Below are 16,256 nucleotides of genomic sequence, written 5' to 3' on the forward strand. Positions count from 1 at the left end.
AACTGTTACTATTGATATTGTTAGTTTTTAGGATTTGTTTTTTATTTTCAATTTCAATTTTGTAAACTAATTTTTAGACGTTCCTATTTTGTGGGCCTTTCAATAAGTTTTATTTCAAAAATTTTAAGCTTTTTTTCTTCTTAATTTTAATTTTGCTATAATATAGGACCTTCATAATTAAGAATTTTTAATTTTGCTACAATATAGGGCCTTCATAATTAGGGGGCCTTAGGCGATTGCCTCACTTGCCTGCCCCTTTGAGCCGCCCCTGATCCATGGTATGGATTTTGTGCCCATATGGGAAGACTTAAGGCTGTTTGGATTCATGTAAAGCATAGGAAAGGAAATAGTGTTTCTTGAGAAAGGAAACCTTGTTTGTTATTTTCTTAAAAAATTAAGATCTTTCTAATTTGTTATTTGGCAAAACACAAATCTGTTTGGAGAAAATTATTATAGGTAGTCACTAGCATGCGACAAATAACACATGTGGCACATGTGGATGCTTAAAGAAGCATGGTGATACATGTGGCATACGCAGCAGATGCGATAGCTTGAAGCCGAATTGGGGCACAAGTGTTACATATGAGGTGCTTGAGGCTGTACATGGCACATGTAGCACAAGACATGCATTAACACATTTGACACCTGGGTACTTGAAGCTAGATGGCAATTCTGGCACCATCGGCAGATGTAGCATATTTGGAGCAATTAAAGATGAAAGATGGCATATATGGCACATTGGCGAATGCATATTGCTTCAAACAAGTGGGGCACAAGAGGACATGAATGGTGGTACATGTGGCACATTAGCACATGTGGGGTGCAAGAGAAGCATGATGGTGTCACATTAGCATGTGGAATGCTTTACACATGGGACGCAAGAGAAGATGGATGGTGTGGCATAGTGGCACATATGGTGCATAACCAAAGACAATAGCTCATTTAACACATTGACAAATGTGGTGCATGTGAGGTGATTGAAGACAGATGGTAGTGCATTTGGGCTTTAACCTATGAAGACCCAACTTTCCTTCCATTGTAGGAAAATATAATTTTTTGGGGTGGGAAAATAAATTTGTTAATTTTTAAACAAACATAGAAAGTGATAAATGATGTTTACCGCAAATTCTCACAAAGCAGGGTTTCACAAGCAACAGAAAGTGAGTTTCATGAGAAACTAAATGAGAAACCACACTTTCTTTCTTTTTCTTTCCATGAATCCAAACAGGCTCTTAAATTTCTTATCAAGAATAAGGTGTCATCTAAACATAATCTCAACATCCTTGGAGCGCCTCTTCCACACATCCAAATGGAGAGCTAGAAATCTTTGAATCCCTTGTTGATATGGACTTTTGAAATCAGTGTGACAAATATCACCAAGATTTTGATAATCTCGTGATAATATCACAATAAATATACCAAACTATATTATCACGAGCCTTTCAAAATCTCAGCAGATTTTAAAATATCGCGCTTTTATCACGTTATTAACTCAGAACATAGTAAATGCATTTAGGTTGTTATATAAATATATCTAAATTTTAATTTTATTTAATAATATACCACAAATATTTTTATCTTGGCCGAGATTTTCCTGATGATATCCTGAGAAAAAACCTCAGAAATTTAAAATCTCCAGAGAAATTGTCAAGTCACTATGCTTGGAAACCCTATTCCCTGCATCAAAACGACCCCTTGCTCCCACAGACTTTCAAATCTTTTCACCGAGTCCTACAGTACAAAATGACAAGTCCAAGAAGACAGACAACACAAAGGTAAAGAAATGTTATTAAGATAATGGATGTTAGAAAATAGTAAAGGAGAAATTAACAGTGCATACTACACAATGTATGATATGATAATGTAACAGCTCAACTAGAAGTATGGTGATTTGTTGAAGAAAATTACATGCGAAACATTAGTTGGATTTAAAAACAAAAAGACAAAAAAACAAAAGAATCAGTCAGCAAGTAACACCCATTGAAGGGATGATTTTTTTTTTTTGTGGAGTTTTGGACCATTCCAAGAAGAGAGTGGCAGCAGGCATTAAAAACAACCCAAGTAGATTTAAAAAGAACATCCGTTGAACAGAGACAATTACCTCTTCTGAACAACCTTGCAGCCATCTTTCTCTGACAAGCTATTCGCATATCCGAACTTCTTATACTTCTGGCAATGAAATGAAAGTCATTGGCCCTATCTGTAATCTGCAGCCTGACGTAGAGACCCACAAAATAATGGGACTGTTGTGGAAAGAAATGCGGGAAAGGAAACAAAAATTCCACGTTGATCTTGAATGGGCTTTTCACATAGTTAGGCCACTTGCATTTTCTGTGCAGTTGGTGGACATGTGAGACAGTGTCCAGGTTCCTGAGGCCACAGAGATGAGGGATTTTGAACCCAACAGTGTCACATGAAAACAGCTTTGAAAAACAAACTGGGTATTGGATTTCAATGGTAAAAATACTGTACAATTCCTTGGCAACAGAATTACCATTCAATGTTTATCTAAGGGCCGCAGGGCCAAGACCATCCACTAAACTTGATTTTCTAGGCTGGTATAGTATCTTTTCGAACATTATTTTGAGTTTATCATGACCAACCATCTCTTCCAAGATTTTGTCTTCAGAAACCTTTGATGAATTCGGTGGCTTATGAGCATCCCCCTCCGTAGAAGAAAAGAGCAATTCGGAAAGACGGTCCTTTTCGGCCTGTCTATAGTACTTGTCTCCCTCCCTCGTTCCTGATGTAATCAGATGGTAAGTGTACACGACTTTCGACTGCCCAATCCTGTATGCTCTGCTGATAGCTTGCCTTTCTACCGACGGATTCCAAACAACATCAAGGAGAACAACCCTTGAAGCCCCAATCAGATTAATCCCTTCAGAACAGGCTTTTGTTGATGCAAGCAAGACCCTCGCTTCACTCGCTGGATCATTGAAACTATCTATCGAGGACTGCCGACGTTTTATAGGAACACTTCCGTCCATCTGCAACACCTCCTTCCCTTCAGTCCAGCTGAACAGGGATTTAAGATGTTCTTTTAAAAATGACAATGGCTCGATATATTGACTGAATATTAAAACTCTTTCATTCATTGCTTCGCTGAGTCGAACCAATTCCATAACGAATCTTGTTTTCACACCATCATTAGGGCTGAGTCTTAGCCTCTCCAACAGATCTTGGTCAATGATTGGCTCTTGTTTTTCCGGCAAACTGCATTCCACCAGAAGCGAAGGATGCACAGAAATCAAGGAAGTGTTGTACTCTTCCTGAAAGTGTGTCTCGAATGCTACTTTTTCAAATCTCTCAAGGATGAGCTTTTGTAGAGGGAGGGGATGTAAAACAACTACACAGTCCCTCAACCCAGGTAGACTATTGAGGATGCTACCTTTATGAACATGTACAAAAGGATCCATCATTGATCTAAGCTTCTCCAAATTATCATCGGTAATTTTGCCAATAGAATTAGTTAGAGAAGCCCACTTCCCTTTCCCATCTCTCTTTTCATGCAAGACCTTGTGCACATCATCAGGGAGCATTTCTGACCTTCTTTGACACATCTCGCTGGTTTTAGATGAGAGCTTGTCAGCAAATTTAGGTCTAACCAAGCATAATGTGTTGTAGAGCTCACGGAAATTATTTTGGAAAGGAGTTCCTGAAAGGATGATGCGCCTATCTGTTTTAAGCTTCTCCAGAGCTTTCCAAATGAGGCTGCGTTCATTTCGAGGTGTGTGCCCTTCATCGAGGACCAACAAACCTGTCTTCTCCCTGAGAATTTTACTTATTTCTGCATGTTCCTTGTCATGCATGTTGCTGTTTCCGACAAGCTTTTCAAACAGAGAATAGCTCAGCCCTAGGATGCTCCCACCCTTGTCCCAAGAAAATATCTTCACCAAACGCACCCAGTTCTGGCGTTTATTATGGCCTAATCCAACAGCTAGGCTATCTTCCTTTCCAGAAAACTCTTTCTTGTTCAGAACGTGAATTGGAATATCAACATTCCACTTACTGAACTCTCTCTCCCATGTAAGAAGCATACTACGGGGAGCGAGGATGATAGGCCTGCATTTCGGGAACACCTCCATGAATGTCTGGAGAAAGACTATGGCCAAACGAGTCTTTCCTGTCCCAGGGGCATGTGAAATCACACACCCACCCAATCCATCAGGACTGGCAGACTTCTTCAATTCTTCAAGGTCAATGCTTCCTGCTAAATTCTTCCACATAAACTCAAAACCTTCCTGCTGGTGTGGATACATGGTCCTTTTGATGCCAGGGACGATGTCCCACACAGTTCCTTCAGAAGGAACAAAGGAGCACTGAGACTCATTGTTGGTGCTTTGGGAACGAAGCCTATCAAACATGAAGAGGTCCCCGTCAACGACAGAATCTCTTTTGCCCAACTTCCCAGAAGAGTTTGTTGCCTACAAAATTCAAAAGCAAGTTTATATGAAACTGTGAAGTGAAGAAATCCTAAGCAAATATATGTGTAAATAAATCAATCACCATAGATGGTAAGATATATTTGATCTCCAGCTTCAAAAAAGGACAGAATCTGCACTTGATTCCAATTTCCTCATCAAGGATAAACTGGTGCTTCCCTTGAAGACAAAGATTAGATGGATCTGTTTCAAACTCCGGTACGTTGCTCTCTTCAGTTTCAACCTACAAACCATAATTAGAGATACTACGTCTTACATAAAACAGATAAAGTTGTGAATTTGAAAAGTAAAGACAGACAGTCACACCAGAGTCCATTAAATGGAGAAAAGTATATGAAGTGTCGAGCAGAATAGTACACAGCATTACTTAAGAGTACATTGGGTTGAACACTAAATCTGGAAAGTTTATATAAAAAGGAAAGAAATGAGATGATGTGAAGAAAAGCAAAAGGTAACTAGTAAGAGTAAAATAATCTAAAATTCATATTTGTTTCTGGAGTCGGGAATCTATAGACACACCCATGCTAACAATGAGAGCTTGATTTGTGCATTTTGACACCGATTCTAAGTAGGTACCCATGAAATTAATTTAAAATTAAATTTTAACATAACATTTATGTTTAACATGTAATTGAATCTTTCTTTTATTCATTTCATTTATGAATATTTTTTCAACTCATATTGTTTAATTATGTTAATATTAAGTGAATCTTTCTTTCTTTTTTTATTATTATTTTTAATATGAACAAAATGAAGATTAGTTTGATTCATATTGCTTAATATATTCTGCCATTCCTTTTTATAGAGAATCCAAGGCAAAGTGAAATTGAGAGAATTTTATTTGTACAAGAGCATGATATGCCTACACTGCTGAATATGGAGATCATATTACCCAAACTCCGAGCCATTTACACTACAGGACCAGATTGAGATAGTATTTAGTTAAACTAATCAATTAGGGGGCTCTAAAAAAAAAAACTAACTATAACATTTTAAGTACAAAAGGTGACATAGTTCCACCACTGTACTGAAATCCTTGTGAGCAAAATTAAGTCAGGGCTGAAGTCATTTAATTATGTATTATGTTGGCTCCTCATGACAAAACAGTATAACATTGTATGCTGATAACTATTATTTCAGGTTATTAAGGGACCCATTTCCTACACGAAGTGATGTGGCAACTAAATTAGGTAACTATATAACCATGCAGGAGTGCAAACATGGGATGCGTACTTGAAAGACATGCTATGGAAGATGTGGGCGCATGCATAATCTCATATACACGTACATTTCTAATGCATGCAAACATGAGCTCTGCTAAGCCCACACACGTGTGCAATACAGCTCACATACACGCCACACATGTTCCAGCTTGGCACATAGTTCTAAGATCCAATCCATCTATCAGAAAGACACCACTCATTGATGCCCTATACCAAGAATCAGGTTGATCCACTGGTCAGGTGGTACAAAGTTTGCAACACAAATGTACAGCTGAAAAAACTTGGCTAAGTTTCCTAAACCATCCACTTATTTCCAATATTGGGCCCACATGCTGGTTGGAACATATTTATTTTTGGGAAAGCAGCTATATTTATTTTGGGAAAAACAGCTGCAAGGTCAGACAAGCCTGATGGAAGGATTGGATCTGGGACCTACGTGCCATGCTGCCACAAATGTAGAGCATGTACATGAGCTTTATTGCACAGATGCATGGGCTTAGCAAAGCTATGCAAATGTTCTAAGACTGCTCAAGACAGTGCATGATGTTAATATATTAGACAACTTATATGATTCCAATCAAATCATTCGAAGATTCACTAAGCATGCCCAATCTCTTTTATTGTCAGATGGTGGATATTTCAGGATGTTTATGGTCAACTTTATTTTTCTTCAAAATTTAAAGAGAGATGGTCTAGTGGGCTAAGTACATGGAAAGAAAACTTCCTGCGCACTTAATTGCATTTGGGCATGCGAGTAATCCATATTATCAATCTGGACCATCAATTTGGCCCAACCAACTCTTCATATGCTGCATTGAAAAGATCAAAATTGATTTGCTAATCCATCCAGTGACTGGCATGCAAAAATGGATGGACAAGATTGTTTGTAGAAGATAGGTCCAGTCATGGGTGTTTGTGATGCTAGAAGTATAGACTGACAATCAATCAAAAGGAAAACACAGAAAGTATGCAATATCTCTTCTCACTGCAGAAGCAAGAATCGGGTATTTTGGGGGTTGGTTTCCACAAAATTTTGGCAGTTAAGCTATAAAGAATCGCAAACCACTCTCTCTCTTTTTAAATGGTTCATAAACCCATAAACCCATGAATAAGAATTTCAATCTATTCCCTAGAATAGACACCACTACTGGAAGTGTTAATAAATTCCTCAAGCAACTCCACAATTTCACGTTGCAAAAGAAGACGAGAGGAATGTAGATGATCCAATGTTGCACAGAAACTGGACTTCACTGGAAATAAAACAGAAATTTAAACAAAATCATTGGTTTAAACATCAAATTCGGGTCATTTTTGGCAATGAAATTTATGTGCAAGAAAACATTAATGAAAGAGATAATAGGATCCATTTCACAGTTGGGATAGTCACTTTGCATGAGTAAATGCAAATACTCAGCCTGGCACCGATAGTTTGCAATTACTACCGACTTAAGACTTACCCCATGATTCGTGAAGGAACCAATATCATTGGATTGCATGACAAAATTGAACTCAGCCCACAAATCATCCTCGAATTTCTCCAACTCCGATTTCTCCTTCTGTTCAGGCTCCTCATTCCGGAAAGAGAACTTCAACGGAAGTGGCATTTCACCCTTGGGCACCTTTACATTTTTTGGGGGAGACCTTTCCTTCAAAGGGTCCAATTCTTTGGGAAGCTTCTCTCCCTTTTCCCAAATGGTGTCTACAAGAAGCTTAAAAAGTGAGTCATTTTTCAGTGCGCGAACACGCTTTCTCTTTGTGGATTTCCCGAACCGCGGCTCCTCCTGTCCCTCCCTTTCCTCTTTCCCACCCACTACATTTTCACCACCACCAGCATCATACATAATTTCATCATCTCCATCATTGCTCTCAACATCACCATCCATGGTGTAGCCATTACCACTCTTAACATCATCATCATCACCATCATTGTCCTCATCATCATCAACATCATCAGCTGCAGCATCAGCTGCAGCTGCCCGAGGTAAAGGTTCTGAATCCAGGTCCAAATCAATGGGGTTACTAACAGTTCCGAGGTTTTTCTCGGGTACTGAAGGGCGATGTGAGCGGGTCCGCTGTGCAATGCCAGCAGTCTTAGAATAGGCTCCGCCCGAACTGCCCGCTTCATTGTGACCGGAAACAACAAAAACCAGCCCAGAATATCTCATGGTCTTCAGACAAGTCCCGTCAAATTGCCCCTCGTTTCCACTACTATAAGAAGACGACTCCACTCCAACAGGAACACCATCACCACCACCACCATCACCACTACCACCATCGGCATCGTCATTTTCATCGTCGGATAACGAAGATAATGATGATGAAGAGGATGATGAATGCAACTTGTCCAAATTGCTCAGAAGAGGCTCATCATCGTCGTCAGATGAGGATGATGATTGCAGCTCATCCAAATCGATGGGAACGGGATCGCTAACCGTTTGATGAGCCTTCCCTGACCCTGATCTTGATCGGGTTCTCTTCGCAACACAAGAATTAACAGCTTCCATTCCCCCAATTGAACCAAAACCGTCCTTTTTCTCTTTCTCACTCCCCTCCCAATCCATGCATTTTCCCAAACCTTCACTCCTTTCATCGCCAAACCGTAATTTCGAGCTTGAAAACCTAACTGCCGCTCCTCCTTCCACAGTGCCCTCAGCTTCCAAGCCACCGGAGCAATCCAAACCGCCGGATTCGAAGCCGGTCTCGACAGTCTCCTGACTCAAAGATCGGCCAAACTTGCCCGAATCAGTGGAAGCAGCATTGCCGGCAAACGACGGCAGATCATTCTCAACCCCTCGTCTCAACCGGGTCCCCCTCGCCATGCAACCAACGGCTGTCGAAATACGATCCCTTCCCCCTTTTGCTTCTTCGATGGCAACTGCGAATTTGCGTGCTCCTTTCTTCTCGGTAAACCCTAACTTCTGCTGCGAACGGAAAACCCTAACCCTAACTCCTCTGGAAAACCCCTTACTGTTACGACAGAAGTTTTTGCCGATTCGGACCGTACGAGTTCCGATTCTAGTCTTTGTGTCGGATACCGCTACGCCATTTAGGAATTTCCGAGAACGGGTTCTCGTCGCGACGGACGGAAGACAATCCATCTCCGGAAGACGACGGACGGTCCGTCGCGACGGACCGTTTTCCAGAGTTAGAAAGAGAGCGAGCTCGATTACAGGAGAGAAAAGGTGAGGCCGAAGGAGAGAATGCTATTGGCGGGAAGGGTATTTTGGGAAGAGAGAGAGAGAGAGTTGCAGAAGCAAGAGTAGCCGAAGGGAAAAATAAAAATAAAAATAAAAATAAAATCCGGAAACAAAAGCCCGCGAAAATAAGTTCGGCGATTCGTTTTCCGATTTTTCTTGCATCGGTTACAAAATCGCTGTGAAGGGAGTTCTTTAACACTCTGGCGGGGTACGACGATGATACGCAGATACCCAGAAATTGAACACGTGTCAACACTGTGTACCTACTATAACTATGTCAAAATCATACCCTCTGATTCGTGGACACTCGTTTGTGGAAACAGTACAAGAGATGTTTTTCATTCTAGCTGTCCGATCACTGTCCACCGATCCGATGCTTGGTTTATGATAATGGGTCCATAACTGGAAGGTTTATTTTGAGTAACTTGTTTGCAAGTATGCAATTTCGGAGTGACAGAGTATCAACCATCATACTCTTACGGAGCAAATATTTTCTTCGATACGGGTGGAGGTTCGCCGGAGAGGGGAGCGGATGAGGTGTTATCCGGGTTAACGCCTTGACGGGTGTTACTGTTACTGTGGAGTCCCCAACTTAATGATGTGTTGAATACGCCGTCCATCCGTTTTTTCAGCCCATTTTAGAAAGTCCCAAAAATTAAGAAGATCCAAATCTCAGGTGGACCACACCACATGAAAATTTCTTATTGAATGTCCACCATTAAAACATTCCATGGCCTACCATAAAAATATCCGTAACGTTTATTTGTCATCCAACCCGTCGATCAGGTCAACCAGACTTGGATGAAGGGAAAATACCAAGATTGGCTTGATCTAATACTATTGTGGCCTACAAAAAGTCTTTAATGGACATATACAACCTTTTCCGGTGGTGTGGTCCACCTGAGAGTTGGATATTATGCTTAATTCTTGGGACTACGTCTTAAAATTTTCTGGAAAAACATATTGACGGCGTGGATATCCACTTCATCATCAAGGTGGATCCACTGTAAGGGTAACACCTAATCAGCTCCCGCGTAGGCACATTGCTGTAGGGCCCACCGTGATGCATGTATTCTATCCATGCGGTCCATCTATATTCCAAGATCATGTTATGGAAAGTGCCTAAAAATGAAGAATATTAAAACCTTAAGTGGACCATGGTCTCCGTTGAAACCTTCCTCAGTGGGCGTGACGTTTATTTGCCATCGGACATATTCATAAAGTAACTCCAACCTCGATGAGGGGAAATGACAAATATCATCTTGATCTAAGACTTTTACGGCCCTTAAAAGTTTTTTTTTTTTTTTTAGTGGGCATGCCATTAAATCCTCACTGTTTGGTGTGTGTTCCGTTGGAATTTGGATATGTTTTTGTCTCACGCCGAGCAACATTTTTTATAGATGACACGTATATAATACATACATCACAATGGACCTCACAAAACTCAGTGATGCAGAAGGCAATCGGTGTCCGTTTGCGAGAGCCCAATCCGACGTATTACAGTAGTATACGGCACATTGGTGGTTGGATTTCGATCCTTTCGAACGGACGCGAACTGCCTGTTCCTCCGTGAGCAAGGAAGTTCGTGTTGGTGAAAGCTTCACGGGGCCAACGTCCTGTAGAAATCAATTCTTTCCATTAGTTTGGCAATCACATATTAGGATTTAATTCCAAAATCGAGGTAGATCCCAAACTCTTATTGGGGCACACCACATGAAACAGCGGAGATTGATCACTCACCATTGTAACCTTCATGGGCCAAAGAAGAATTCGATTAGTATTAAAAAAAATAATTAAAAAAATAATAATAATCCTTCCCGCGGAGGCAACCTTATGAACGGTTTGGATTGCATATAAACATCTGGGTGGGCCCAGGAGATTTCATCGGTGATTGCTTCCATGACAATTGTTTCCTCTCATGTGGCCCGATCGAATATTGGGTCTATCTTGTTTTTTTGGTACATTTCCTAACATGGAACGACTAAAATGGTGGACAGATGGATTTCACATGGAAATCTAGGTGGACCCACGAAGCTACAACAGGAACATCACGGCGGTGGAGAACAGGCATTTCGCGTCCCCTTTCAAATGCCCCCCGAATATCTTGCAAGCCTCTCATGAGAGATATCATGTGAATGTGAGATATTATGTGTCAAAAAAATAAAATAGCAACCGTTCAAATAGTGGGCCAAATTTTGGATGGGGTGTAAACAAGAAAAAATCAGTTAATTTAATCTTTAAACTTGCTGATTTGTAGACATTTAGTGGACGGCTGAGAACGAAAAAGAAAATTTTAAAGGTTCAAGTTCAACAAAAAGGAAATCTATTAATATGAATTTTGGATTCTGATCTATCTACAGTGGGTCCCAGAATTTGAACGGTATATTTTAAGTTAATATATTCCGACTTTATAAATTTCGAGTTCATGTGTATCAACTATCAGCTGGGCACTTCCGCGGATTGCGTCCTACCCCCGCCCGGACGGATTACCGGCCGGGCAGGGCTCCATGGGCCCACCGGGATGTAAGTATTTTATCCCCGTCGTTCACCGTTTTTCTCAATCATTTTAAGGTGTGATACTAAAAATGAAGCAGGTACACAGCTTTAATGGACCACACCAAAGGACGCTGCACTGATAATGACTCCTACAGTTGAAACCTCTCCAATGGAGTGAAAACACAAATATAGGCTTGATCGGAAACTTCTCCAGCTACCAAGATGTTTTTAATGATGGACATTCAATCCTCACTTTGTGATCCACTTAAGCCTTTGACCTGCCTGATTTTTTGGTTTATATCTTAAAATGATATAGGAAAAGCGTTGAACAGAGTAGATAAACATCACGGTGGAACCCACAGATCCCTACCCGCCTGAATTACTCCGGGGGGGGGGGGTGTAGGACGCAATCCGCGTCCTTCCATAGTCGGGCTTCGGATGCTGGAGACGGAAAAACGCTTTTGGGGCGTGTTTGGGCAGTGAGATTAGAAGCGATTAGGTGGGATGGGATTCATATCGTCGTATGCTAATTCCACAATATCGTCGTATGCTAATTCCACTCCATGCTTGGGAAGAATGGAAAAGCTTGGAATTAGGTTAAATGGAATTGCATTCGGTCAGTGCTAATTTTACTCAATGTTAGCAAGTTGTGTAGGTCCCACCATGATGTGTGGGCTATATCCATACCGTCCACCCATTTTTCGAGATTATTTTAGAGCATGGGCCAAAAAATCAAATAAATCTAAAGCTCAAGTGGACCCCAACATAGAAAGCAACGGGGATTGAATACTTACCGTTGAAAACTTCTTTGGGGCCACATAAGTTTTGGATCTACCTCATTTTTAGGCCCATGCCATAAAATGAGGTTACAAAACAAATAAACAGTTTAGATATAATACTATGTGTTATTCTCAATAATTTCAAATAATGTTGGGTATATCCATTCAATGTATCACAGTATTACCAACAAAGAGTGGCATTAGTCTTATCCCCATGACAACATGGTAATAATTATGTTTTTTTTAATCCCATCCCACCTATTCCCTTTTACTCCCACCGCCCAAACACACCCTTGGGTGCGACTCGCCCTCGCTACTTGAGAGAAATGGCTCTATACTAATGAGATCCACTCCGTCTATCAGGTGGATTATCCCTTAAGAAGTCTTGATAATTAAATTCAAGTCTATTAAAAACCTATGTGGAGTACACTATAAGAAAGAGTGTAAATCATGACTAAAACCTTTAAATACGCGTGCCGTGACATCCCTTGATATGGTACGATATTTTGGTCATCCATTTTTCCTTATGAGCGTCGTTAGATGAACTGATTGGATGGAATATAAAACACTACAGTGGGCCCCACAGACAACTAATTGCGGGCGTCTCAATCCAATCGGTTCCCCTGTCGTATGGCCTGCCTAAGTTTTGGATCATCCAGATGTTTGGATTCTAGAATGGAAATGAAACACCTCACCTGATGGACGGTGTGGATCTTACGAGAATTATACCCACGTGGTGATCAGTTAGCAGTGCGACGCCCACGCACCCACACGAATCATGCCAGCGAGGTCCACGGGAAAAGACCTGTGCGGGATTAGCGAGGGAGCGGATTAGGCGATACGCGGGTAACACCTTAGTGGGAGTTATCCCTACCGTAGGGCCCACCTTGATGATGTGTTGTATATCGACTCCGTCCATCCTTTTCTCCAGACCATTTTAGAACATTTTCATAGAAATTTATCATATCCAAATCTCAAGTGGACCACACCACAGGAAACAGTGATGGTCTAGTGCTTCACCATTAAAATTTTCAAAGAGCCCATCGTAAGATTTTCGTAATGTTTATTTGCCATCTAACCTGTTATAATGTCAAGAAGACCTGGATTAAGGGAAAATAAAGTAATCAAACTGATCCAGAACAGTTGTAGTCCACAAAAGTTTTTAATGGTCATTCATCACTCTTTTTAGTGGTATGGTCCAACTGAGATTTGGATGTTCTTAAGGTTTGTGATAGTCGTGCTAAAATGAGATGGAAAAACCGATGGACGGTGTGGATCTACTAAAAATACGTGAAGGTGGGCCCATACAATTAGGGTAACACCCGCTAAGGCGTTACGTGGGTAACAGCTAATCCGCTTCCGATTAGCGAAGGACCGAAGGTGGACCCTTTGTTTTCTCCGCAGAGTTAACTTTTTGATTGGCGGAGTTAGTTGATCCAAACACATGTACGCACTACCGTACACGTGGCGTACAAGTAGCTCCAACCAACCTGTACAGATTGTGGGCCCATCAATCGCTTGTAAAGTAAAAGTAGAACCTAACGGATCATTTTAAGTGTCCTGCTAGTGGCCATCGAGACCGTTGAGATTTTTTTAATGCCAAGAATCTAATCCAAAACAATAAATTAGAAAAACTAAAGGTTGAAATGGTACAATAATTATGATTCTGAAAATCTTACTTCTATCCACAGTCGGGATCACGAATTGAACGGTTTGGATTGATGTAAGTATGTTCCACGTGCACATAGGCTGCATCCACGTCAATGTTCATTTTCTGGGAGGAGGTCAATAGGGGGGAGTTTGGGGCGCTTGGGAAGAATGGAAAAGTTTAGAATTAGATTAGTTGGAATTGCATCGGGTCCGTGCCATTTTCACTCAATGTTAGCAAGTTGTGTAGGTCACACCGTGATGTGTGGGATATATTCACACCGTCCACCCATTTTTCAAGGTCATTTTAGAGCATGGGCCAAAAAAATTAGGTAGATCTAAAGCTCAAGTGAACCCCACCATAGAAAGCAGTGGGGATTGAATACTTACCATTGAAAACTTCTTTAGGGCCACAGAAGTTTTGGATCTTCGTCATTTCTAGGCTCATAGAATGAGGTTATAAAACAGATGAACGTATTATTTTCAATAATTTCAAATTATGACAGATATATCCATTTAATGCACCACCGCATTACAAATATAGCAGGAAATTAAGCTTATCCCCATACGCAATAATTATGTTTTTTGAATCCCTACCTGCCTAACGCCATGCGCCAGACAACCCCTAGTTTCTCAAAACAGGATTGGACGGTTTTCTTCTTTGATGAAACCTTTATACTCCGGCTGAGTGTGATGGATGATACACGGGCACTTAGAAATCTCACATACGGAGTACAATTCATTTAAATTAAACTGTCCAAATTACGGGTCTCATCTTAGATGTATCATGAACCAAGAATTATGCTTATTTGATAAACTCTCCTTTGTATTGGTAAGCATTATTCGACGGTTCAAATTGAAAGTATCTAATGGTCCTGTTTTAACAAAAAGGTGTCCGTGAATTAGAGGTTATCATTACTTAAGAAAATTGTGGGATCATGAATTAGAGAAAGATATTTCTACCGTTTAGTCGGCTTATTTTAAATTAATATATGCCGCCTGTCAATCTCTGATTGCCTGTGTATCGACTGTCCTGTGCTGCCAGAGTATCAGGTAACCGTCCTTCCTTTTTTACCCTTTTATGCTTGGCAGCTCGATAGACGAGAAAAGGAGAGTTATTTGATGCTCTGGCAGAGTACGATGCTTGATAAGCATGCACATAGAAATTGTATACATGTCTCATACAATCTCAAGTTAAACGGCATAAAATGTGGAAGGCGCTGTAAATAAACACCAATCCAAAAATTATATTGTCCGAACAATCCTTTCTTCTGATTAGAGGACACTTATTTACTAAAACAAGACCATTGAATTTTTTTCATTTTAACCGTCCATATAAATGTGTATCGGTTCAATTTTTGTATAATAAAATAAATATTACTTTCACTTTATGATACAGATAAGATGTACCATATAATTTGGACAGTTAAGATTGTATTAATTATATGCCAAGTGGACAACATGTCAGTTCCGGCGCATCTTCTATCACACTCTTCAGAGTATTAAAGTTTTAGTCATGAGAAAGATGCTGGAGAAATTTACGACTGTGGACCCCACCTTTTATCCATTGGATATTCTTGCAGCAATACAAACTTAACATAGGCACTTAGACCTCCTCGTACGGACGACAGATTCCAGGACAATAATACCCCTCCTTTTCAAGGAAACGGATCGGGTACTCCTCCTGCCACCCGCCAATGGCGGACTGCTGGTAGTCTGTGAGCCCTACCATGATGTATTCTTTTCATCCATGCCGTCCATATATTTTTCCAGATCATTTTATGGTATGAAATCAAAAATGAGGTATATCCAAATCTCAAAGTGTACCACATTATAGGAAACAGTGTTGAATGAGCGTCAATCATTAGAAACTCAGGTGGAGCCCACTGTAATGTTTGTGAGAAATCCTCCCCATCTAAGTTTATTCATAGGGTCGCAATGACCTAGATGAAGAGGAAAAACAAATTTCATAATGATCTAAAACTTCTGTAACCCCTAAAAGGGTTTCAATGGTAAACGTTCAATTCCCCACGGCCTTTTACAGTGTGGTCCACTTGATAGTTAGATCTATCTTATTTTTTCTCTCAAGCCTTAATATGAGCTCGCCAAATAGATGGACGGTTTGGATATAACACAAACCTCATGATGGGACCCACAAAAGCAATGGGAATTCCATGGCAGTTTATTTTATTTTATCTTATTTTATTTACAAGGAGAACTTTTTCCTCCTACATTTTTCTCTAATACATATTAATGTAAATATGTATATATAAGCATATCTTTTAATTCATTTCCTTGTCAATGTATTTAACAAGCATATCTCCTAAATTAGAATGATTTTTATTTTTTATTTTTACACACGCACACACACCCCCACACACTCACATTGGTGGACATTCATCACCTATGGATACTCAAACGCTTGACCAAGTGTCGAAACTCCTAAGAGTTTACCACCCAAGTGGGCAA

The 16,256-nt window shown here is 40.3% G+C and overlaps 1 protein-coding gene across 1 annotated transcript; it reads right to left on the reverse strand.

Annotated features, from left to right (window-relative positions):
- Window positions 1–1,776: 1,776 nt before the first annotated feature.
- Window positions 1,777–9,450, reverse strand: LOC131248097 (SNF2 domain-containing protein CLASSY 3-like). The gene is made up of 3 exons (XM_058248151.1): window positions 7,126–9,450; window positions 4,510–4,668; window positions 1,777–4,427 (listed from the first exon to the last, which is right to left on the reverse strand). Exons 1-3 carry the CDS (start codon window positions 8,764–8,766, stop codon window positions 2,505–2,507), a joined length of 3,723 nt encoding a protein of 1,240 aa, XP_058104134.1. The 5' UTR covers window positions 8,767–9,450; the 3' UTR covers window positions 1,777–2,504.
- Between the last annotated feature and the right edge of the window lie 6,806 nt (window positions 9,451–16,256).

Source organism: Magnolia sinica, chromosome 6, assembly GCF_029962835.1.
Source record: "Magnolia sinica isolate HGM2019 chromosome 6, MsV1, whole genome shotgun sequence".
Classification (NCBI taxonomy): domain Eukaryota; kingdom Viridiplantae; phylum Streptophyta; class Magnoliopsida; order Magnoliales; family Magnoliaceae; genus Magnolia; species Magnolia sinica.